This window comes from Cyprinus carpio, chromosome A24 (assembly GCF_018340385.1).
Source record: "Cyprinus carpio isolate SPL01 chromosome A24, ASM1834038v1, whole genome shotgun sequence".
NCBI lineage: Eukaryota > Metazoa > Chordata > Actinopteri > Cypriniformes > Cyprinidae > Cyprinus > Cyprinus carpio.
Window position 1 is genome coordinate 17,634,181 of NC_056595.1, and position 23,150 is coordinate 17,657,330.

At 37.0% G+C, this 23,150-nt stretch overlaps 2 protein-coding genes across 5 annotated transcripts in view; both read left to right on the top strand.

Annotated features, from left to right (window-relative positions):
• LOC109062124 (SH3 domain-containing kinase-binding protein 1-like) overlaps positions 1–15,082 on the top strand; it is a 43,471-nt gene extending 28,389 nt beyond the window's left edge. For 2 of the 4 annotated variants that reach the window (XM_042714465.1, XM_042714467.1), the window contains 15 exons: positions 823–929; positions 1,042–1,171; positions 2,697–2,890; positions 7,632–7,707; positions 7,839–7,933; positions 8,184–8,285; positions 8,612–8,663; positions 9,642–9,713; positions 10,001–10,160; positions 10,657–10,730; positions 10,980–11,089; positions 11,686–11,835; positions 12,767–12,987; positions 13,164–13,227; positions 14,317–15,082. In XM_042714465.1, coding sequence (XP_042570399.1) covers positions 823–929; positions 1,042–1,171; positions 2,697–2,890; positions 7,632–7,707; positions 7,839–7,933; positions 8,184–8,285; positions 8,612–8,663; positions 9,642–9,713; positions 10,001–10,160; positions 10,657–10,730; positions 10,980–11,089; positions 11,686–11,835; positions 12,767–12,987; positions 13,164–13,227; positions 14,317–14,355 — 1,646 coding nt within the window. In that variant the 3' untranslated portion in view covers positions 14,356–15,082. The remainder of the gene's footprint in view (positions 1–822; positions 930–1,041; positions 1,172–2,696; positions 2,891–7,631; positions 7,708–7,838; positions 7,934–8,183; positions 8,286–8,611; positions 8,664–9,641; positions 9,714–10,000; positions 10,161–10,656; positions 10,731–10,979; positions 11,090–11,685; positions 11,836–12,766; positions 12,988–13,163; positions 13,228–14,316) is intronic. The other 2 variants (XM_042714466.1, XM_042714468.1) reach the window with 2 other exon arrangements.
• Positions 15,083–19,883: 4,801 nt separating this feature from the next.
• The window catches only part of LOC109061838 (mitogen-activated protein kinase kinase kinase 15-like), a 29,206-nt gene continuing 25,939 nt past the window's right edge, over positions 19,884–23,150 (top strand). The window contains 2 exon segments of the mRNA XM_042714471.1: positions 19,884–20,869; positions 22,110–22,249. Of these exon segments, the coding sequence (XP_042570405.1) occupies positions 20,563–20,869; positions 22,110–22,249 (447 nt within the window). The 5' untranslated portion in view covers positions 19,884–20,562.

Genomic DNA, 23,150 nt, shown 5'->3' on the forward strand with positions numbered 1-23,150 from the left:
GATTTCACGATATGATTTTCTCTGTAAAAAATAGGAAAATTTACGAATACAATTATATAATTAGTACAAATTTTTAATGAAAAAGTGTCTTTTTATTATTGCTTGGACAAAATGCTGCGTATTTCTTTGTGAAACTCAAATATTTAAAATAACAAAACTAAATTGAAATTTTTAAAATAAACCCCAAATCAAATAAATAACACAAATAAAAGAAATCTCTTCATATAAAACAAAGCTGTGCCCTTTCTTTTTTTAAATTACAGGCAATCACTGTTTTTTTTTATCACAATCCAGAAAAAGATGCTACATACATGCAGCATGGGCAGTTTTTAATCTAAATTAGATTGTATAATTTTAAAATTTAAAGCAAAATCAGAATGAGCTGACTTTTATTTTATAAAACTATACAACATGAAACATATCTGCACAAAACAGAAACAGCAGACATGCTGAATGAAAACGCAAATTAACTCTCTGCCAGCAGGTGGCGCTTATGGAACAGCAGCAACACAGCGTTTCCTTGGTTACAGCTGTAAACAAACAGTTTAATATGCATTATACAGAGGCAGGATGTAAAGAAAATACCATGTAAACATTTCTGAAGAGACACATTCATATAAACTCTTACCTCCAGCTGTATTGTGATTCGTTTAACCTCTAAACCGATTTAAATCGTCACATATTTGTATCAATTTTCAACCGGCTCAGGGTGTATTGTTACATTCCTCCTTCTTTCAAAACATTAAAATTCTTACTGACCCCAAACATTTGAAAGATTACAAACATTATTTATTATAATTTATCCATGTTTCATGAAAACAGGTGAGGCAATCAGAAAAAGGCGTTGCAAAGCTGCCTTTAGCTACGCTCCGCAGAATGAAGATGAGCTAGAACTGAAGATCGGAGATGTTATTGAGATTCTGGGAGAGGTGGGTACTGCATGATCATCCTAGTCACATTATCATGGTTTTTTTTTTTATATATAGAACCTCTTGTTTATTTGTAGTTCTTAAAACTGCTTCTGTGTGTTTGCTCGCTCAGGTGGAGGAGGGATGGTGGGAAGGCTTTCTCAATGGCAGAACTGGGATGTTCCCCTCTAACTTCACCAAGGAGCTGTTGGCCGAAGCCGAGGATCTGACCCCACAGGATGACACACGGAGCACACAGACCAGTCAGTCTGCACTGCATACTCATTTGCCCACATCTAAAACTGCTTCCTCACATCCAGGTCATGATAAGAATGGAATGGAATTTATTTTGGAGCATGTTTTTTTTTTTTTAATTAAAGGATTATTGTCTTGCTGAAGTGGCAAACCAGCAAGCAAGCAGATGGTGAAACATGAAAGTGTATGAATATGACATTGCGATTCACACCATTAAGCAAGCAACTCCCACAGTAATTTGTGAGTCTTGTGATGTTACAGATTGAAATGAGGTTAAGTGTGGGGGAATCTCCACCTCCTCCCTACAGCTGATGAAGTCACTTGGATGAGTAGTAAACATTTTTAAAACATGGAAGAAATGTATCCAGATACTTATAAGGTTTACAGAATAACCAGCCACAGCTAAATAATTATGCCACATTCGTCTTTAACCATTCACTTCCTCTTCTGTTTTTGACCAATCACAAGTATTCAGTTCAATTCAATTCAAAACGCTTGCTAAAAGAATATGAAATATTTTACATGTTTAGTTGCATGGCATGTGACTATTAACTGGCAACAGCGAACTGTGAATATGCAAATGTGCTTTTTTAAATAATTGAAACATTAACTTAAATTCTCAAGATGTACTTAAACTAAATATTTTACGTCAAATAGATTTGTCTGACAAAAAAGTTTGAGAATCCTTAGCCTAATTTTTTATATTTTTTGTACTTTCATTTTAATTAATATTATTTACACTACTGTTGAATAGTATGGGGTCAATAAGATTTTTTTCATGTTTTTGAAATATGTATCTTATGCCCAACAAGGCTGTATTAATTAGATCAAAAATACAATAAAATAGTGAAATATTTTTACATTTTAAAATAACTGATTTATATTTGAATATATTTTCTTAAATTGCATAAACCAGAAATCATTCTAATATGTTGATTTGATGTTGAAGAAATTGTTATTATTAGCAATGCTGTTTAATATTTTTTTGTGGAAATTATAATACATTTTTCAGGATTTTTTTAGTCATTGATGAATAGAAAGTTCAAAAGAACAGCATTTTTTTAAATATTTTTTTTTAACAATATTAATAATGTTACTTTTGATAATTTAAATGCTTCATTGCTTAATAAAAGTATTAATTTCATTAAAAAAAAAAAATCTTACCAAACCCAGACTTTTGAACAGTAGTGTATTATATTATTATTTTTCAAATAAAATACTGTTTATTACCATATTCATTTTAGCTGTGACATTGAAATTTATGTCAAGAATTGTGAAATTTCACCTATAATACCAATACCAGAAAGATTTCACAGTCAATTTCAATGTCGCAGCTAAAATAAATATACTAATGGTCCCAATCATTTATTACTGACCTACTGAGATTTTGCTATTGTGACAACCCTACACAGCACTCTCGACGAGGATCCCTGGACAGATCAACTCTAACAGTTCAGCTGCGAAGAATGCTGCATGCAAAGCTGCATGCAAAATACTCAAATCCTCCTTTGAAACTTGTTTGTGTATCTGCAGGCATAAAGGACAGCACCGGCTCAGAGAGTGATGGCGGCGACTCCAGTAGCTTACGGTCTAACACTGGCAGTGTGTCCTCCAACTCTGAAATTCAGCCCAAAAAGGTTCGGGGGTTCGGCTTCGGGGACATCTTCAAAGACCAGCCCATCAAGCTCCGCCCACGATCCCAGGACATGGAGAGTGAGGGAGAGAAGGTGAGTTTGTCTCTGTACTTTAATGAAGCAAAAAAAAAAGTGTATATGCGTTTCTCGGATTTTACGACTCTGTAATTACAGTCAGACCTTGTCTAGCTTGGTCCCCTGCGTTCACTCTGTCTTCAGCCCCACAGTCTCTCGTTCATTAAAACCTTCCCGTCTTCCTGTCCCACTGAGAGCAGCATGCATCCCTTTGCTCATTGCCTCATTTTCTCTATCCACCATTGGCTCTCATTATTAGTCCCACATATAAAGAGGTCTTTCATTTCTTTTTTTTTTGGGGGGGGGTGTTATTGTGTGTGTGTGTGTGTGTGTGTGTGTGTGTGTGTGTGTGTGTGTGTTTCTCGAGTTCTTATTCAGAGGTGTGAGACAGTATGGTTAAGAAGTCAATAACTGTGTGAAATAGCAAGGTAGCATACTGTGCATACTATGGCTTAAGCCTGGGTGATATGGAGAAAAATGAAGTCTTGATTTTTTCAGAACGTTTGACGGATTCTTGGTTTTTACGATTTTTAACTACTAACTTGAAAATGTTACTACACCATGATTCCAGTAACTTTTTCTTTATTAACCCTATAGTTAAACAAACTTGTACACGATGTAGATGTACGATCTTATACATATTATAGGATTAGAAATCATCAGTGTTGGGCTAGTTACTCAAAGAATGTACTATATTACTCATTACTAGTAACTAGTTTACTTATTACTTTCTGGCAACAGTAATTAGTTACACTACTAGTTACATAACTTTTTCTTCATGCCCCACAGAAGTTGTTACTGAGTATCTTCCACATAAAGTTCTTCTAGAATGTTACTAACAACATATTTCTGCCTCATCATTTGACCAGAATCCACATTGGATCGCAGTCAGAAGTTATTTTCAAACACTCAATAGAGATAGATAGTGACATTCAAGTAGAAATGTTGTATTAATCTTTTTTATTAAACAAATTAATTGTCATGTGTAGCTTGAAGCTATTTGTAATTTCTCTGTTACCCATATACGATTATATTTCATTATGTATTTTACCAAATTACATACTTTTGTTAGAAACTATTTAATTTTCCAAAAAGATTTTTAATTATAGTAATATAATGTACCACGTGCTGATCAGAGGGATGTGGGTGGGATGTAATGCCAGAGTAAAGTAAAGCCACAATTTACACAACAGTGTTCAGATCATCTTTTTTTCCTGACAAAATCAATATAATGCAATATTTCCATCTGCTGAATGTAAGCTTTTCCATATTCCAAGCTTGGGGACATCACATACATGTGTGAGTCATGAAAATTATGAAAATAAAATCTAGGAATTATTTGATTGTTGGATTTTAAATCAGATGGGTTGAGGCATCAAAAGTAACTAAGTATCTAAGCTGTTTAAGGGATGGTAACTGTAATATAACTGAAATCTTATTAGTAATTAGTTACACTACTACAGTAGTTACTGCAAAAAGTAATATTATTACAGTAACTAAGTTACTAGTAACTAGTTACTGCCCAACACTGGAAATAATACAAAAATCTCAAAAGTCAAGGTAACTCAAATTCAAAATGATTGGCGGGATTGACAACCGCGACAGTGACCAGAGTAATATTAAAGATGGCGATGTCCATAAAACTGATATCTTGTAAGTTTCTGACACGACGAGTCCAGTTGAGGCCTAAGTTCATCTGTCAAATCTTCATTAACTGACAGCTGATTTAATTTTTGTGTGGAGTGGCTTATTGCTGCTGATGCCTATGTAACTCTTTATTTGATTTATTTTTTGGCATGCTTTAATGTGTAAAAATTTTTTTTAATTTTTAGTTAACTGACAGCAGCTTTTTTTGTATCACTCAGTTTTAGATATTTAATTATGCATGCTAGTTTCCCCTATTTTTACGTTTAGATTACCTGCCATCATCTATCACCTAATGTGATAATGTAATATTTAGCAAATATAAAAATGAAAATGAATTTTGCATACTGTACATTATAATGTTGTGGGGCATCAGTTCACTTGATTTTAGTTTAAATACATTTTAGCTGCATTTTTAATTAGTTGCATTTCAAACAAAAATAATTAATATCAATATGTAAAATAAATATGTATTGTTTCAAAACAGTGTATGCTACCCTCATTATTGTACCAATAATGCAGTGTTTTCAACTTGATTTCCTGTGATAATGGGTTAATGTGTAATTTGTATTTTATCTTCATTTATTGTGGTTATGGGTGTAGTTGTAGTATCTTTTTTTTTTTTTCTTTTTGTTTTCATGTGAGAACAATGTGGCTCAATACTCTTTAAAAATGTTTATAGTTGCATTTTGTTATTTAAAGAAATAGTTGGCAGTACGCAGTAGGCAAGTAATCCATTTAAAATATAGCATCTGTGCTTGTTTGTGTGTGTGTGTGTGTGTGTGTGGACAAAGATGGCACACAAATAGCTCTTCTGGTACTCTCGACCACTTAGAAAGGAAGTCATTATCAAAGAGTGTTTATGGAACGTCTTCCGCACTTTGTGTGTCTCTCGACCTCACTTTGTTTAGTCAGAAAGAAAAGGAAGTCTCTCTAGATTGTCTCTGAATATCTATTATTAAATATCCAGTGCTTAATTCTTCCACCTGTTGCATACAGAGACAATTTTCTACTTTGCAATGAAAGTAATCATTGGAATATGGAAATCCAGTGTCGCTTACAAGCTGTAGGTTTACCCATATACAAATTTACCACTCCCTGACACGGCTCTCTTTCCATATCCACCCCTCTCTTCCTCTCTCGCTCTGAGTGGTTTCCTGACTTCAGGGCTGTTTTATAGCAGAAGTAGGGCTTGTAAGACTGTAAGAGACTGTCATGACTCAAGGGGTGTGAACCGCAGTTAGACTGAAAGCTTGTTGGAGGTTCCTGTTGCAGGCAGGACTTAAGCACACAGATGTAGGTATCTACACCGGCCATTTCTTGAAGGATTGTTTTGTCATTTTGCTGAAAGGTAAATATGAAATTAGCTATTTATATCTGCATCTATCTTGATCTATTCGTCTTTCTATGTTAATGATGTGAAACTGTGGCTTGAAGTGAGCTGTTAAATACGACCAAGATGTGTTTTGTTTCATGTGGCGGTAATTTGGGCTTCGAGACACAGCATTATGGGTGTTCTGGGCGTGGAAGTCACCGTAGGGACTTCACAGAGATGGCATGAGGCCTTTGAGAAGAGCAGCACAGCCAGATGTTATAATGATGTTCCTATTATGTTGTTTGGTTTTTGGCTTGTTAATCCGTCTCCATCATGACTGCTCTAAATGAGAGGAAAAGGAAGAGAGGGAGAAGGAGGAAGAGTTTTTTTTTTTCTTTCTCACCGAACACAGCAAATGTGTGTGTGTTAAGACCACATTGGGAGTGCAGGATGTTAAAGAGCTTGTTGTATGTCGAGTTGGATTGATTCCCTGCCATGTTTGTGGAAGGACTGTGGCTCCCCTGCCAGAAAGAGGCCAGATAAACAGAGCCAAATGGAGAGTGTGCTATTCATATACGTATGTTTAAATTCACTGGGCCGCCCCTGACAGCTTTTTATGGCCACAGAAATGCACATCTTTTAACTAATACTGTAAATTATTGCAGATTATTATCAAATAAATGCATCAGTTTTTGCAAGGCTGTTGGAGGAAATAGTGCCGCCCTCTTCAGGATCTGGGTCAATGTTCCTAGTTACCCTCATTGATAACCATTAACTTATTTTTAATATGAATTGAAATTGTGAAATGACATTTGAAATTGATTAGAAATTACTTATTTTATATTTTATATATTCTATATATATATATATATATATATATATATATAGGTAACACTTTACAATATGGTTCATTAGTTAACATTAGTTAACTACTTTAGTTAACATGAACTAATCATTCACAATACTTCTACAGCATTTATTAATCATAACTAATGTTAATCAAAAGGTGTTCTTGTTAACATTAGTTAATGCACTGTGAATTAACATGAACTAACAATGAACGACTGTGTTTTCATTAACTAACATTAACAAAGATTAATAAATATTGTAATAAATGTATTGTTCATTGTTTGTTCATGTTAGTTAATACATTCAATAACATTAATGGAACCTTATTGTAAAGTGTTACCATATAATGTATTATATAAATGTCTGATATAGATATAAATTATGTATGATAAATTTGTTTTTATATTTCTTTTACACTACTGTTCAAAAGTTTAAGGTCAGTAAGATTTTTTGTTTTTTTTTTAAATAAATGTATACTTTTATTTAGCAAGGATGCATTTAATTTATCAAAAGGGACAGTAAAGATTTTTAAAATGTTACAAAATATTTCTGGTTCAAATAAATGCTGAACTTTCTGTTCACCAACAAATCTATTCTGTTCCACAACAAATATGAAGGATTCATATATAGTTGCAATGTTTGCAATGTTACATAAGAGATGTTTCTTGAGCAGCAAATAAGCATCTTAGAATGATTTCTGAAGGATCATGTGACACTGAAATGATGCTGAAAATTCAGATTTGCATTCAAGGAATAAATTACATTTTAAAATATATTACAATAGAAAACGGTTATTTTTAAATTGTAATATTTCACAATATTACACAATTTTTTTATTTAATATTAACTTATGTATTTTTGTGTTTTTTATCTTACCAACCCTAAACTTTGAACGGTAGCATTTATAGATTGTTATTACAGTATTTGATATAAGTATTTGATTCTCCTCAGCCTCAAATGGTGAAGAAAGTCACTCTAGCTGTTGCCCAGGAAACCATGAAGGCAGAGCCTGAGAACAAGGCCAAAGGTAACAGGATTAGATCACACCTGTGCTGTGGTTTATTTAAATGCTCAAGTTGTTAATGTACTCAAATTGTATGCAAATATGACATAATTGTTTCTTGATGTGACTTCTGACTGTGAAAATTCAAATTACAGCAAAGGAGCTTTGCAAAGTAATTTTCCCCTACGAAGGTCAGAACGAGGATGAGCTGTCAATCAAAGAGGGAGATATCGTAACGATTATCAATAAGGTGAGTTTGGTGAATACACCTCAAAATTGTGCTAAAAAACAATAAAGTGAGCTAATAAATAACTATTTTATTCTTTTTTTTTTATTATTGGTCCAGAATTCCTCTTCAGATAACTTTATAATATATTATACATCAAATATGTTCTAATTGGTGTTTACACTTTCAGCGTGGTTGAACAAATTGTCACTGACATCACGTCTGGCCTATTTAGAACACGGACTGATGAAATATGTGTTTTCGCTGTGTGTAGGAGTGTGCAGACGCTGGTTGGTGGCTTGGAGAGCTGAACGGCAAACAGGGAGTGTTTCCAGACAACTTTGTGAAGTTATTCATTCCTGAGGTAGAAAAAGAGGTGAGATCTTCTTGTTTGTTTCTCACTTGACACACTTCAGCTGTTTCCAACGGGGAGCTCCCGTCCTTATGACAGCGGGCCTCAGTCTCTGAGTGAAGGCAGAGCTGTGGTGAAATACACACACACACACACACACACACATGCTCCCCTCTGCCCTGTTCCTTTGCCTCCCTCTTCACCCGTTGCCTGATGTAGCAGCATGTCCTTTGATGTTTTAGTGCTGTTTGGCCTGAAGGGATTGTGTTTTTAAAAGTCCAAATGTGTATGAGTCCATGTGGGTGTTTTAATAGGTGTACTGTGTGTTTAAACTGTGTGTGTGCTTACAGAGACCTAAGAAACCTCCTCCACCTGCAGCACCAACCACTAAACAGACCACAGGTAACAAACTCCTCTTCTTTCTACTTTTCTTTCTGCACTTTTCTTTATTGCTTCTCACTATGTGAGCTTACATGCCCATCTGTGACTGTTTTTCTGCTCGATTTGTTTACATATATCGAAGTATGAACATTCAGAATCAGGTTTAATCACCTGAAAATGACAGCTGGGGTCTTTTTCAAACTGATGCTACCTCACTTCATGTACCATTTTTGAGTATGACAAGCCAAATGACTTGCTACATATGTTAAAATGTGTAGCATACAGTCAAAGTATTGTATCCCACAATGCAAAACTCTAGTGTTGACCTTCCATTTCCAGTGTGACAAATGGAATCGAGGATAGAATAATTATTTGTTTCTGTCACTAAATTAAACATGCAACAAGGTCATATGAAGTTATAAAAATACAATATAGCATTCCAGTTTAAAACAGGTTTTCAAAAATCGTTATATTATATTATATTATATTATATTATATTATATTATATTATATTATATTATATTATATTATATCATATTATATTATATTATATAATCATGTCTCTTCAAGTGAGTTCTGGCTCCATCTTGTGGAAAATGATAAGTCTGTCTGTCTATAAGTCTTATATAATATAATATAATATAATAAATACTCAAGTTGCAAATAACTTTTTTCAAGTTTTTAATTATATTCTTCAGCATGATTTAAGATGATCCAAAAAATATCATGAAGAACACCTGATTGTCTGTACTAAGAGTCACTTGATCTGTGTTTGAATTTGTTTAATAAATAAATAATGTATATAATTTAATTAGTGACTATAAATAGTGCAGAATTTTTTTTCAAAATTTCTGGGTTTAAATTGGATTTTGAAACCCAGATGTTCAATGTGGTATACCCTTTAAGTTTTGACATGTTTCTGTGTCACTTTATCTGAAAGCTTGGCAACCAGTCAGCTGTTCCCTCTTGAACCCTCATATTTTGTGTATTGATCCCCAGACAAAAAGACAGAGGCTAAAAGGGTTCCACCAGAACGGCCTGAATCTCTCCCACACAGAGCTGAGGAAAAAGGTAGGTAACATCTCTCTCATCTGTTTTAATTTGCTTTGGTCAACTCTAATTCTGTGACTTTGACCTTCTACAGCAAAACCTACAGCTCTATGCTGCCTTTCTCTGAAAGATTTAGATTGGCTTACTGCTTGTGTGTTTTGACTTCTTGTTTCTCGGAAGTAACCACATGTTGGGAATAACATTTTCCCTCTCTGCTTTGACAAACCCTCACTTAGTTTCCTGTAAACAAACTTGTATGACTTTCTATGCCCTTTAATAATGATGATGATGATGGTGATTACATGTAGGCGAGGAGTCGAAGCAGAGTGAGACTGCAAAGCCGTCCTTCCCAGCTCTCCCCCCAAAGAAGCCTCTCCCCCCAAAGAACAACAACTCATTCAATCGACCATCATTGCTACCACCCAAACGCCCAGACAGACCCGAGAGACCAGCTGTGCCCAATATACCGTCAGTCTCACACACAAACACACATGTATCAGCATCACTAATACTAGATTACGAAACACACACATTTAAAAATAACAAGATTCTCAGCCCATTTTATACTACTATAAAAAGATCTATAATAATGGTTAATGATGTTTTTTGAGTGTTCTGTTGATACAACAGTTTTTGTGAACTTTATATTCACCTCTAGTGATATTTGAATGAATTCCTTTAGAATCATGTGAACATCATCAATGAATCAAGTGAATCATTTTGTTTTCTCAACCGATTCATTTAAAACCATTCAAAAAACTTAAATGCAATGATTCCACTTAATCAGTCAATTAAATCGGTTCTGAGTAATTCATTTAAAACCATCTAAATAAACCTTTTCACTGGAATGAATCAGACTTCCAGTTCTGCATGTTAGAAATCCTCTCCATCTCTTATCACAATATTTCTCAGTACATTTGCATGTTTTAATAAAGCTCATTTGGTTTAAATCTCTTTTGTACAGGTGTGACAGTCCGAAGTCTGACGGCAGTGGTGTGGCAGCTGACCGAGGCTCTGCAGACAAATCCGTAGATATCGGTGAGTCTCTGTGCAGAGCTGCCCTTCAATCCAGAATAACACTGTCATGACTAATAAGATTTATAATAATCCATATCTAATCCGATTACAACAGCTCTCTGTCCATTTCACTTCATTCACTTCCATTCCTGGAGATGTGCGATTAGGGTCTACGATTACGTGTTTTTTCCTGTGGTCGTGATTCATATGCATGTGATACATATGTGGTCCTGTGTGTTTATGTTTGTGTTTGTGTGACGCTCGACTGAGATGTAGAAGACTTCGACTCCGTCGTTTTATCCACAGAGAAGCTGAACCACCCGACCGCATCACGGCCCCGTGTGATGGACCGACGGCCACGATCACAGGTCTTCACAACTGTGAGTCCACCAGTGTTACATTAATAGAGATACCATTTTTATGTTATTATTTTTTTATTTTTTTTATTTTATCATTTTGTAGTATTTTTGCCATTTTTTAAAAATATGTATTTTTTAAAAATATGTATTTTTTAAATATCAATTAATAAATATTACTATTTATTATTTTAGTTTTAGTAATTTTAGTACATCAGTTTAAACTAAACAGAAATAAGAAGGTTTGATTTTTTTATATATATATATATATATATATATATATATATATATATTATTTCAGTTAATGTTATTTTTTATTTTATTTTTTTTTTGTGTTAATTAATTAATGTTTTAGTTAACTATAATAATCCTACTACACAACATAAACATGCTGGTTTGTTATTATTTTTAACCAATTAATGTGTCAAGTCAATCACGTTTGGTTGTTTTCACACCTATCAGATGCAATCAGCTGATGATGACATATATTTGTGAACTTTCAGGTGTTAATCCATCAGATATGATTGTGCTATTTGCTATGTGTGAGTCACATGGGCTTACACTGCTTCGCCTGTCTGTGGGTTATCTGGTCAAAATCATTTAAAAATGTCTCTCCTTAGTCCTCTCTCTCTAGTCCTGACCTGCTAGACTCCCCATCTCCAGAGGAGGAGAGGAGAGACAAGGAGTTGGGAAAGGAGGAGCAGGAATCATTCACTCATAAAAATCTTGACAACTCCAAGAAGATGCCCAAGGCAGTGCCTGTCATAACAGTAAGCCCCGCCCCCTCCCAGTCACCCCACCCATCCTTTTGCATGCACACCTCTGTCCTACCACAAGGGAGCGCCCTAGTCAAGCATTGTATGCACAGTGACACAAAAAAGTATTACTTTTGGATACCTAAGTCACACTTTATTTTTAAATTATGTTTTATAATGTGAAGGTATTCTTACAATTTTAGTGTAAGTTCAGGTAAGTGTAAGGTCATTCACCCAAAAATTAAAAGTTTGTAATGTTTACACACCCTTGTGTCATTCCAAACTTGCATGACATTCTTTGTTCTGTGGAATAAGGAGGAAATTTAGAAAAATGCTTTATTTGTCCGTACATTAAAAGTCAATGAGGTCCAATGAAGTGCTGCATGGTCGCATGTTTTCAGTGTCACCATCATTAAGTTTCCAACAACTCTTTCAATCTTAAAAGCGGACTAGTGTGCAGATGAGTTTACCTGTTCGGCATGATGATGTTTAATGTCCCCAGCAAGCTCCGTAGTCTAACTTAACCAAAAACCCATTAAAAACCCCCATTGACTTTGGGACGATGAAACCAGAAGTGCTCTGGTTTTGGCCTAAAAAACTGGTCATCCCTGCAGCACTCTGTTTTGTTTTGGACCCCATTGACTTTCAATGTATGGACAACAGTTCTTCAGAATATATTCTTTTGTGTTCCACAGTACAACAAATGTCATAGAGATTTGAAATGATGTGAGGATGAGTAAATAATGTTAAGAGTTTTCATTTTTGGGTGAACTATCCCTTTAAGTGTCCAAATACTTTATTGTGCCACTGCACTGTATATACCCTCATACACAAACACACACAGAGACTGAGGCCCTGTGGAATGGCCTGAAATGGAAGACAAACATCTGAGTGTAAATGTGTTTGATAAGCTCTTATTCTGATATCTCATGGGGGTTTTCCACAGGTTCCTGAAAAATCATCTTTGCCCCCTAAGCCCAGTGCCCCTTCATCATCTTCTGGGTCCAGTGGGGCATCTCTCCACCAGGGCAGCGCTGGTCTGCGGCCCCATTCCCCTTCTGTTGATGCCAGAGTGAAGAATGAACAGGGTACCTCTACGCTGGAGGAGCTCAGAGCACAATTACGAGACCTGAAAGGAACTGTGGAGCTCATGAAGAGCCAGCACAAGTATGAACAGGCGGGATGGGGTCAGGAATGTGGGTTAGATGAAAGACAGACAGACAGTGAAGTCGTGAAAGAGGGAAAGGAAATTGTCAAAAAGTGGTGGAAATTAGATGTAGGAAGAACAAGTTGATGTTTTGATGTCTGTGAAATGCATGTAATTCTCAAATTTGTTGTTTCAGACAAGAAATCAAACAGCTGGTGAGTGAACTGGATGAGGAGAAGAGGATTCGTATATCACTGCAGGTGAGGAGACATTACACTAGTCATAAATGTAGCCCTAAGCAGGTGTGACACCATTTTATATTTTATATATATGGGACAAGGGAATATTGTTGCGCTCAGATGAAGGCTAGTTGTAAGTCCAGGTGCGTGAAAACCAGTAAAATATTGAAGAGACTGTAGATGGTTCGCACTCTGAAAAACTAGACAAAGTCTTTAACAAAAAGAATCAGTCATTTTATTAGAGCAAGAGCAGACGTTTCAGCCATCCAGCTATTCTTCATTATGAGCATTTTATTAGGTCATTAGCTTATGTTTATTGCATGCATTTATTCTTTATTGTTATTATTGATTATGAGCATTGAGAATAGCGATTGGTATTATTATAAGTTTCTTCATTATGAGCATTGAGAATAGCTGGATGGGTAAAACGTATTCTACCATTCAAAAGATTGGAAAAGATGTGTTTTAATTTTATTTGTATTTTTTATTTTAGAATATTTTTTTTGATTTTTGGTAATATGTAAGTCATTTAAATTAATTTTTATTAAAATGATTGTTAAAATAATTTATTAATTCTTTATATATATATATACACACAGTTTACAAAAACTTTCAAATAAATGCTTTGCTTTTGGTTTTCATTACAGAATCCTGAAAAATGTTTATCTCAGTTTTCACTAAAGTATAATGCAGCACTACTGTTTTAAACATTAATTTAACATAATAATACATTATTAATACATTATTTAAACATAACAATAATAAAAATAAAAAAAATCCTGAGCACCAAATCAGCATATTAGAATGATTTTTGAAGGATCATGTGACTCTGAAGACTGGAGTAATGATGCTGAAAATTCAGCTTTGCACAACAGAAATAAATTACATTTTATAATATATTAAAATAAAAACATATTTTCCAATCAAAATAAATATTTAATAATATTGTTGCTTTTACTGTATCATTTGATCAAAGAAATTTAGTCTTGGTCTCTTGATTCTTGAAAATCTAACAATCTTGCTGACATGATGTTAAGTATGTTTTATTTCATTTCTGTTTCCTGTGGCTGTGTTTGACTGGCCACATCTTTGTGTTGTGTTTTGTTTTAGATTGAAGTGGAGCAGATTAAGAAATCCCTGTCCAAATGAACTCAAGCATGCTGGATGTATCAGATGAAGGATCAGGCTGAGGTTCCACACCACAGCCGAAGTAGATTGTGCCAAAAAAAGAACAATGTATCAGAACAACTGCTTAAAGAAAATAACTGTTTACCCCCCATTCACTTGTACTCTTTCTGCTTTCATTTTTTTAAGAAGCTTTTTTTGCGTGTTGTGCTCAGACTGGCCGCTGACTCACAGACCTGTTGCCTGGGTGTGGCCTTACTGTGGGTCATGTGATTAAAGGGTGGCGACAACCCACACCTGGAGTCAGGTGATAGCGGTTGCCATGGGGATTAGCTGGTCTCCTGCACAACTGACACAGTTACCCCATCATCACCCTCTCTGGTACTGCCTCAGAACGCTAGTCAGAGAACACATCAAATGAAGGAGAAACCAGTGTGTTTTACTTAAATACTGTTCACCTTAAGTTCTTTTCTTTTGACTTGGAGGCCTTCTGTTATTTTCGTTATATGCAAAAGTGGATTTAATTTCACACCGCTTGCGGTTTTCACAGCAACCCCACATTGAGGCCTTGTTTATTTGGAGCGTTCCAAACTTTTCTGTCTTTCCTATTTCTTTTACGTTGTTGATGACAATGAGAAAACTTGTGTTTTGTTTTCTTGACTCAGTTATTTCTTTGAAATCTTCTATATATACTTTTATATTTTAATGTACTAAATGCAATTGTGTGCAGATTTTATTAAAAAAAAAGACTATAAAAAGTTGTTGCAATGTTTCTTTGTCTATTCTAAATGCATATAAACGTACTTGATGTCATCCATACAGTATATACACACAAACATAAAATTAGTTCAATTATTTTTATTATTATTTTTTTTACTTGTTCAGTTCTCCCAACTTTAAAAATGTATTTTTTAATAAATGTATTGAATATATTTAAGAAATGTTGTAAGTAAATAACAGTCTCACTCAAATGTCTTTAGTTTGTAGAAGAAATAATAATATATAGATTGTATTACCCCATTAATAATAAGTTTATTACCCCATTAAATCTATATTTATTTATTTATTTATTTCCCTGTAGGTTTGGTCCTCCATTATAGATAATCTTATGGCTAACATATTCATACTAAAAGCCAAAACACTTCAATTATGATTTCATGGGGACTTTAACTAGATTTATTTATTTATCCTAAGTTCCTCTTCAGGAACACAAGCTGCGTCGGAGACGCTTTGGGGAATGCCCCCAGCGTGAACAACTCTGAATCATGTGTGTAATCAGTCCAATGGAGGAGCGAGACGTCATAGGCAGGTGACGTCAGAGACCAGGAGGCTTAAAAGCACGTACGGTGAAGCCGGCATTAGCCTTCTGTCTCTTTAGCAAGTGCTCTGTGTGTGTCTATAAAAATATCTGTTCTGTCAGTCTTATTTACTGTTATTTGTCTTGAACAATGTCAAAACGACCCTCCAAATCAAGACACTTGGGAGAAGGCAAACAGCGTTTTAAACTGTGCGTTGTTTGCCTTGGGGCGGAACATGCAGAGTCGGCTCTCGAGAGCCAGTACACTGCAACTCCAGGGCAGCCATGGTTGATTTTAGCTCAGTCAGAGCAGGAGGCGTTCGGCATCGAGATGTCGTTCCATATGAAAGAGCTGGGGTTAAGACTAAACGCCAAGAAAAGTGTGCCTTCTCCACTAAAGAGAACCATTTATCTGGGTGTGGTGTGGGATTCGACCATGATGCAGGCACGTCTGTCTCCTGCTCAGATTGAGTCGATCCTCACTGCAGTTGCAAGAGGGATAGAAGGCCGGTCACTCACTGTCAAGCAGTTTCAAAAACTGCTGGGTTTGATGGCAGCTGCGTCCAATGTGATACCTATTGGCCTGCTGTACATGAGACCCCTACAGTGGTGGCTCAAGACCAAGGGGTTCTCCCCGAGGGGAAACCCACTTCACATGATCAAGGTCATGCGGCGCTGCCTACGTGCCTTGGACATGTGGAGGAAGCCTTGGTTCTTGTCTCAGGGCCTGGTACTGGGAGCTCCTCGTCACCACGCAACGCTAGTGACGGACGCGTCCCTCACCAGTTGGGGTGCGGTCATGAGTGGCCACCCTGCCCGTGGTCTGTGGAGTGGTAGCCATCTGACATGGCACATAAACTGCCTGGAGATGCTGGCCGTGCTATGAGCACTACAACATTTTCTCCCAGACCTAAAAGGTCACCATGTGTTGGTGCACACCGACAACACAGCGGTAATCTCTTTCATCAACCACCAAGGAGGTCTGCGCTCACGCCGTTTGTACAAACTAGCATACCAGATCCTTGTGTGGTCTCAGGACGAACTCCTCACGCTGAGAGCAGTTCACATTCCTGGGCATCTCAATTTGGGAGTGCTCATCCTGTCAAGGCAGGGGCCAAGGATCGGGGAATGGCGACTTCACACCGAGGTGGTGAAGCAGATTTGGAGAGTTTTTGGCCAGGCTGAGGTGGACCTGTTTGCAACTCGTCAGAAATCGCACTGTCCCCTCTGGTTTTCTCTGACTCATCCAGCTCCACTGGGGCTGGACGCCATGGTACAGACTTCGCAGAGGCTTCATCTGTACGCCTTTCCCCCGATCACTCTGCTCCCGGCAGTTCTGGCGAGAGTGCGCCAGGACAGGGTTCGACTGCTACTGGTAGCCCCGTTCTGGCCAGGCCGAGTATGGTTCTCAGACCTGATTTCCCTCCTCGTCAGGAGGGATCTCCTCTCACAGGCAGAGGGCAATATAGTCCATCCCCACCCAGAGCTGTGGAAGTTATGGGTGTGGCCTCTGAGGGGGCACAACACGTAGCTTCTGGTCTCTCAACCGAGGTTATTGAGACCATCCTCCAATCCAGAGCTCCCTCAGTGAGGAAACTGTACGCCTTGAAGTGGAAGCTCTTCACTTCTTGGTGCGGAGACCGCCAGCTCGACCCAGTTAACTGCCTGATTGGTACAGTGCTGGAGTTCCTGCAGGCCTGATTCTCCGTAGGGTTAACCCACTCCACCTTGAAGGTCTACGTGGTGGCCATTGTGGCCTACCATGCCCCTCTCGGTGGCCAGTCAGCCGGTACGTTCTCGCGTCCCCACGTGGGGCCTGGCTGTGGTGTTAGAGGCTCTCTGTAATCCTCTATTCGAGCTAATTGAGGAAATTTCTGATCGCCTTCTTACTATAAAGACTGTTTTCTTGTTAGCGATATCTTCTCTCAAGAGAGTTGGGGACCTACAGGCCCTTTCCATGGCCCCGTCCTACATTGATTTTGCGCCCGGTCTGGCCAAAGCTTTTCTTTACCCTCGAGTGGGGTATGTCCCCAAGGTCCCCTCCTCTACACCACGGCCTGTCGTACTCCAGGCCTTCAGTCCTCCTCCCTTTAGGGAGCCAGACCAGCAGAAGCTTAATCATATGTGTCCAGTGCTCGCATATGTCCACAGAGCTGCCCCCTAAGAGAGGTCTTCCAGCTACTAAACAGACCCTCAGTCGGTGGATAGTAGATGCCATTGCCTTGGCTTATGAGTCCTCTGGCCTCCCCTCTGCCCTGGGGGGTCAAGGCTCACTCCACTAGAGGTGTGGCGGCCTCCAAGGCCTTCCTAGCAGGTGTCTCTATGCGGGACATCTCCGATTCTGCGGGTTGGTCCACGCCCATGACCTTTGTGAGGTTTTACGGCCTTGAAATGCGAGCCACTCCAGGCTCTTCTGTTCTCTTGCCATAGCTGTGCAGTTTCCCACAGTAGGCAGAGATTTGTAAGTCTGGCGGCGTGGGCATTCTCATTCCCCAAAGAGTCTCCGACGCATATCGAGTTCCTGAAGAGGGACGTCTCAGGTTACGCATGTAACCGTGGTTCCTCGAATGAACCATTTCCCTTACTAGAACATATCAGAAACCTCCATCCACGCATAAACAGCTGATCTGTGATCAGATTTTAAATTCCTAGAAATGTGTTTGGATATGGCTTACTGTTATGTAACATTTTAAAGGTCATGTATATGTGAGATGTTTTATGTGAAGGTCATTTTAATTTCAGCTCCTAGACAGGGTAAAATCATACACCTCAAGCAGCTTCGATACACACAAACATTCAGTCCTCCCTCAGAAGTACACACTGTCTGCGTGTAGTGTCCATATGGACCCCGCTGTCTCTCTCTCTCTCAAACACATTTAAGACATTCACTGATATCATTCCATAGGCATCTGCTGCTCTTTATGGTATTTGATTTGGTAATTGAGGATCAGGTTTCCTGGGTGCTGTCCAGTGAGGCCTGCAGATGACTGGGTCTCCAAGGACGGTCACACCACTAATGATGCCCATGCAGAAATGAAGATCAGAGCTTCTAAAGTGCTCTGATAAGGTAAAACCAGGAGATGTGAGCCCACCTAAGATATGGGTGTAAATTTGGGTGAATTATTTGAAAAAAAAAAAATGTTTTGCATTTGATTGCATTACATTTCTTTGATCCTTATTTATTCTTTGATAATTCAGATGTGTAAAAAGTTAAAATACCAATACATTTGCAGACACAATAATTGGAAACGTATATTTTATTCAAAAAAACAAAAGATGTATCATCCTAAACCCTTTAAACGCACTTTTGTCAAAGAGTTAAGTTTGAGGAACAACAGCATGTAATAGTTCAGCATTACACCACAACCACACCGGAGTTAACCACAGAGAAACCAGTTTTATCGAGTCGTTTTAGTCTATGACGCCAGTATGTTGACCACATGTCTGAAGAAACAAATCCTGTGTTGTAATTAGTATTTAGATATATATATATATCTATATATATATATATATATATATATATATATATATATATATATATATATATATATATAGTAATTTCTGTGAGTTAAGTGATGTATTATTCACATAATCACATATGTGTTGCCTGGCTTTTCCATAAACAACTGAAATAGATTACTTAGTGATATTATTAAATCTTAATAAGTAACAAAAGACAAATTAGAAAATAAATGTGTGAATGTATTATTATTAGTAGTATATTAGTATCTCACAAAGTTAGTTATTGGTCAGATGATGAATTTGACAACTTCTGCTTGACAATAATATATTGACTTGTATACACATTCAGTACATACAACATGTATTTGGTTACATCACTTGACATTTGTGAAGTCATAAAGTAAAACTTATTGAGAACTTTTTTTATGTATTTATTTATTTTACTTGTTTATAGACAAGGTAGGCATACATATTAGAAGACAAATGAAAGCAAATTTGAAAATAAAAGATATTTATTTGGTTGGTGCTTAGAAAATTGCCAGTAGCAATTCACAGCGTATGTTTGTTCAATATGTAAAAAACGAACTGTTGTTTAAAATAAAAATGGTGCAATAAAAAAGAAACATTGTAATATTTATTGTGTGAAAATTTTTAATATCAATTACGAATGCTCCTCAATTATGACGTCACTTCCTCCACAACAATTTTTTTTTCATTTTTTCTCCTATGGTGAATTTTCCAGCAATGCTATTAAAACAATGCACAATTTCAGATGTGGTGGAAATGATAAGTTTAGAGAAAAAATTAGTTTTAATGTATGTGCACTGTTGGAGCGTATGAACAGTTTCCATGAAGCCTTATCTAATATGAAACTAAACGAAAATTACAGTTAAGTAAACCAGTTTGGCTAGCTGGAGTCCTGGACCTGACGTAGCTCTGTTTGCCATGCGCGTATCAACACGGACAAGTTTTATATTTAGACATCTGCTCCAGATGATTTAATAGTGACTTGCAGTAACCGCCGCGAGCTGTTGCTTGCGCTCTAGATTTGCGCAGTTTTTCCTCGCTTGTGAAATATACCCACGCCTGAACGGAAGAACACACTATGAGGAAATGATCGGATGGTGCATTTTGCAGAAAGGGCAGGAGGAATGACTTCCTTAAAATAGGATGGTAACGCGTGTATTTGGAGACATTGCGCGCACGGTGCGCCTCAAGTTTGTCTGACTTTCTGCACTGAATTCACAAATCGTTTCGTGTAATTGCATAACCGCTGGCGCAAACAAGATAAAACTGGACCACATTGTAATATGTAGTGATGCGCGCTGCTTTAATGAATCGCAAGACGCTGGACGTCACAGCCACGCGCCTCTCCGTGCCACAGGTGCGCACTAAACGTTGGTTATTCATTATTGATTAACGGTGGAAAGAAAAGGAGGAACGCGCAGAGGGACAAAACAATTATTCGCACTATGGAGATCATGTCCAATCAACCTACAGCAGAGGCTGGTGGCGACCACACCGCTGCGACTTCCATGTCTGCAGGCGTGGAGAGGACTGATGTGACCAGCCCGAGTCCGGTGACCAAACAGAGGTCCCTGAGGGCGGTTTATGTGCTGAATGATGGACTGAAGGCAGTGGCCGCGAACAGCCCGGAATCCGGGGCGCTCCAGTGTCTCCAGCGCGCCTGCGACGCGGAAAGTGCCATATTAACCACAGTAACTTTCGGACGATTAGATTTTGGGGAGACAACAGTGCTTGATACATTTTATGACGCGGGTAAGTGAACACTGCAAGGCTTTGGTACGCGAGAATAATTCCTGCAGCCCCTCAATACTACATTCTGGATGTCTCCCTAAACTGGCACTCCCAGTACAGGTCTTCTACTTTTTCAGAATAGACTGATTGAAGTTGAATCATGTGTGTTGGATTAAGGAAACATCCAAAATGAGTAGTTTTGGGGGGGCTCCAGAGATCAGGGTTCCCACAGAGCAGCCAGTTCTGCAGGATGTAGAAGAATAGAAACTAGTTGGCACATCAGTATAGATTTAGAGCTTGATTGTGTTATTGAATTAATAATAGTTAACAATAGGCTACTTGATTGTTTCCAAAGAGAAATATGCAAGAAATGTAAGTAATAGTGAAAAAAAAATGTAGATGTAAATGAAGAGTAAATAATATAATGCAAAAAAAAAAAAAAAAAAAAGTGTGGAAGGGTGTTATTAGAGTCATGACTGTCTCTGCCTCCAGCACATTCCTTTCCTGGAGTTTACTGGCCAGGTCTAGTATGAAGTCTCTCTCACGCAGGTATGGCTGCGCGCATTACTTTGGGTGATCAAACAGTCTTACATCTGAGCTTTGGGAGGGTGAAAAGGGCAACTTTTTTAAAGTTTGATCCTGTGCATTTTTGTGCATGCAGAATGTAGCTCACGTGCAACACATTTTCTGGGAAATAACTCCATAAAGGAGGACCATAAAAAGTGCATTTTAGAGCTGAAACTTTGTATCCCTGTTTGTCAAAACAGAAGTAAACAAAACAGTTTTAAATATCCTCCCTATATAGCATTCTACAGATCCATTTCTTGTAATTGTATCACCCTCCATCACCCTTTTCCTTATAAGACTGAGTCATGCATCAGCTCCTGGTTACATCAAGTCTGGTCTTGTATTACACTGTTGCGTGGCTTTCAAACACATTTTCAGATGTTTGCATGGTTTCCATAGAATAAGCACAGATTGTGTTTGACTGGAAAAGAACAAATATAGCCATATGCAGTAGAACAAATATGCCCTTAGGACTACTTTAAACAGACAAAAGGTTATTTAAAGATTTTATAATGTGTGATTTAATGGAAAGTCATGATAAACAAAAAACACTCATAGAATTGTAAATAAATGATCGCTTTTTAAAGAACATGCATTGAGACTGATGCTACAGTGCACAATGTACTGTTCTGCAGTAGTGGTATTGTGAACTGTATGGTCTTATCGCATGATTACTGTCTCTAATTGATTTCAGACATTGCAGTTGTGGACATGAGCGATGTGTTCAGACAGCCCTCTCTGTTTTATCACCTCGGTGTGCGTGAGAGCTTTGACATGGCCAACAATGTCATCCTCTACCATGACACGGACCTTGACACGGCACAGTCGCTTAAGGTGAGAGTTACAGTCTACACACATAAATACAGATATGTTTACTTAGCAATCTAAAGAAGGACATATCATTGACTTCTATTGTTTTTAAAAGGTGGGTTGTGTCTTTTTTAGATGTTCAGTGGTTTCAGGAAGGACATTTGTAGGTTGACTTCTCCAAAAAATTAAAAAGCTCTGTCACCTTTTTTTGAGAGGCCAACAAAGTAATATTGATTTAATCAATAGTGTGAGTTTGAGGAAGGACTGTCTGTTTGTCAGTGGAAGATGGGGAGTGTGTTTGGGAAAGGGAAACCTGTTTGGTAATAATAATATTTTTGCAGTTCTGTTTAGTGCTGCTAATAAAATACAAAATCAGTGCTGTGCATTTAAATAAAGATAATTATAAATAAGAATAAAAAAGTAATTTTCCCCTTTAAAGACATCTACAAAAAGAGGCTATGTCTCATCTAGCTAATTTCTAGAAAAAAAACTTTTTATTCATATAAAATAAATAAATAATATTACTTTCCCCTTTAAAGTCATCTACAAAAAGAGGATTTGTCTAATTTAACTAATTCCTAGACAAAAATATATTTTTATTCATTTAAAATAAAACAAAAATTACTTAAATATTTTCAACTTTAAATACATCTAAGAAGCTTTGTCTATTTGTTTTATTATTGTCTTATTCAGCATATTTCTAGAAATAAATAATATTTTTATTCATTTAAAATGCCCCTTTAAATATGTCAATAAAAATACACTTTGTCTTATTTAGCATTTTTCTTTTTTTTTTTTTTTAATTATATATTGTTTATTAATTATTTTTTTTTTTTATTTTTTTTTATGAATGCCACACAAACACTAGGAAGGATTGGTGGGGGGTTATACCTTCAGGCCTATAGGCTGTTACACTCACATTTGG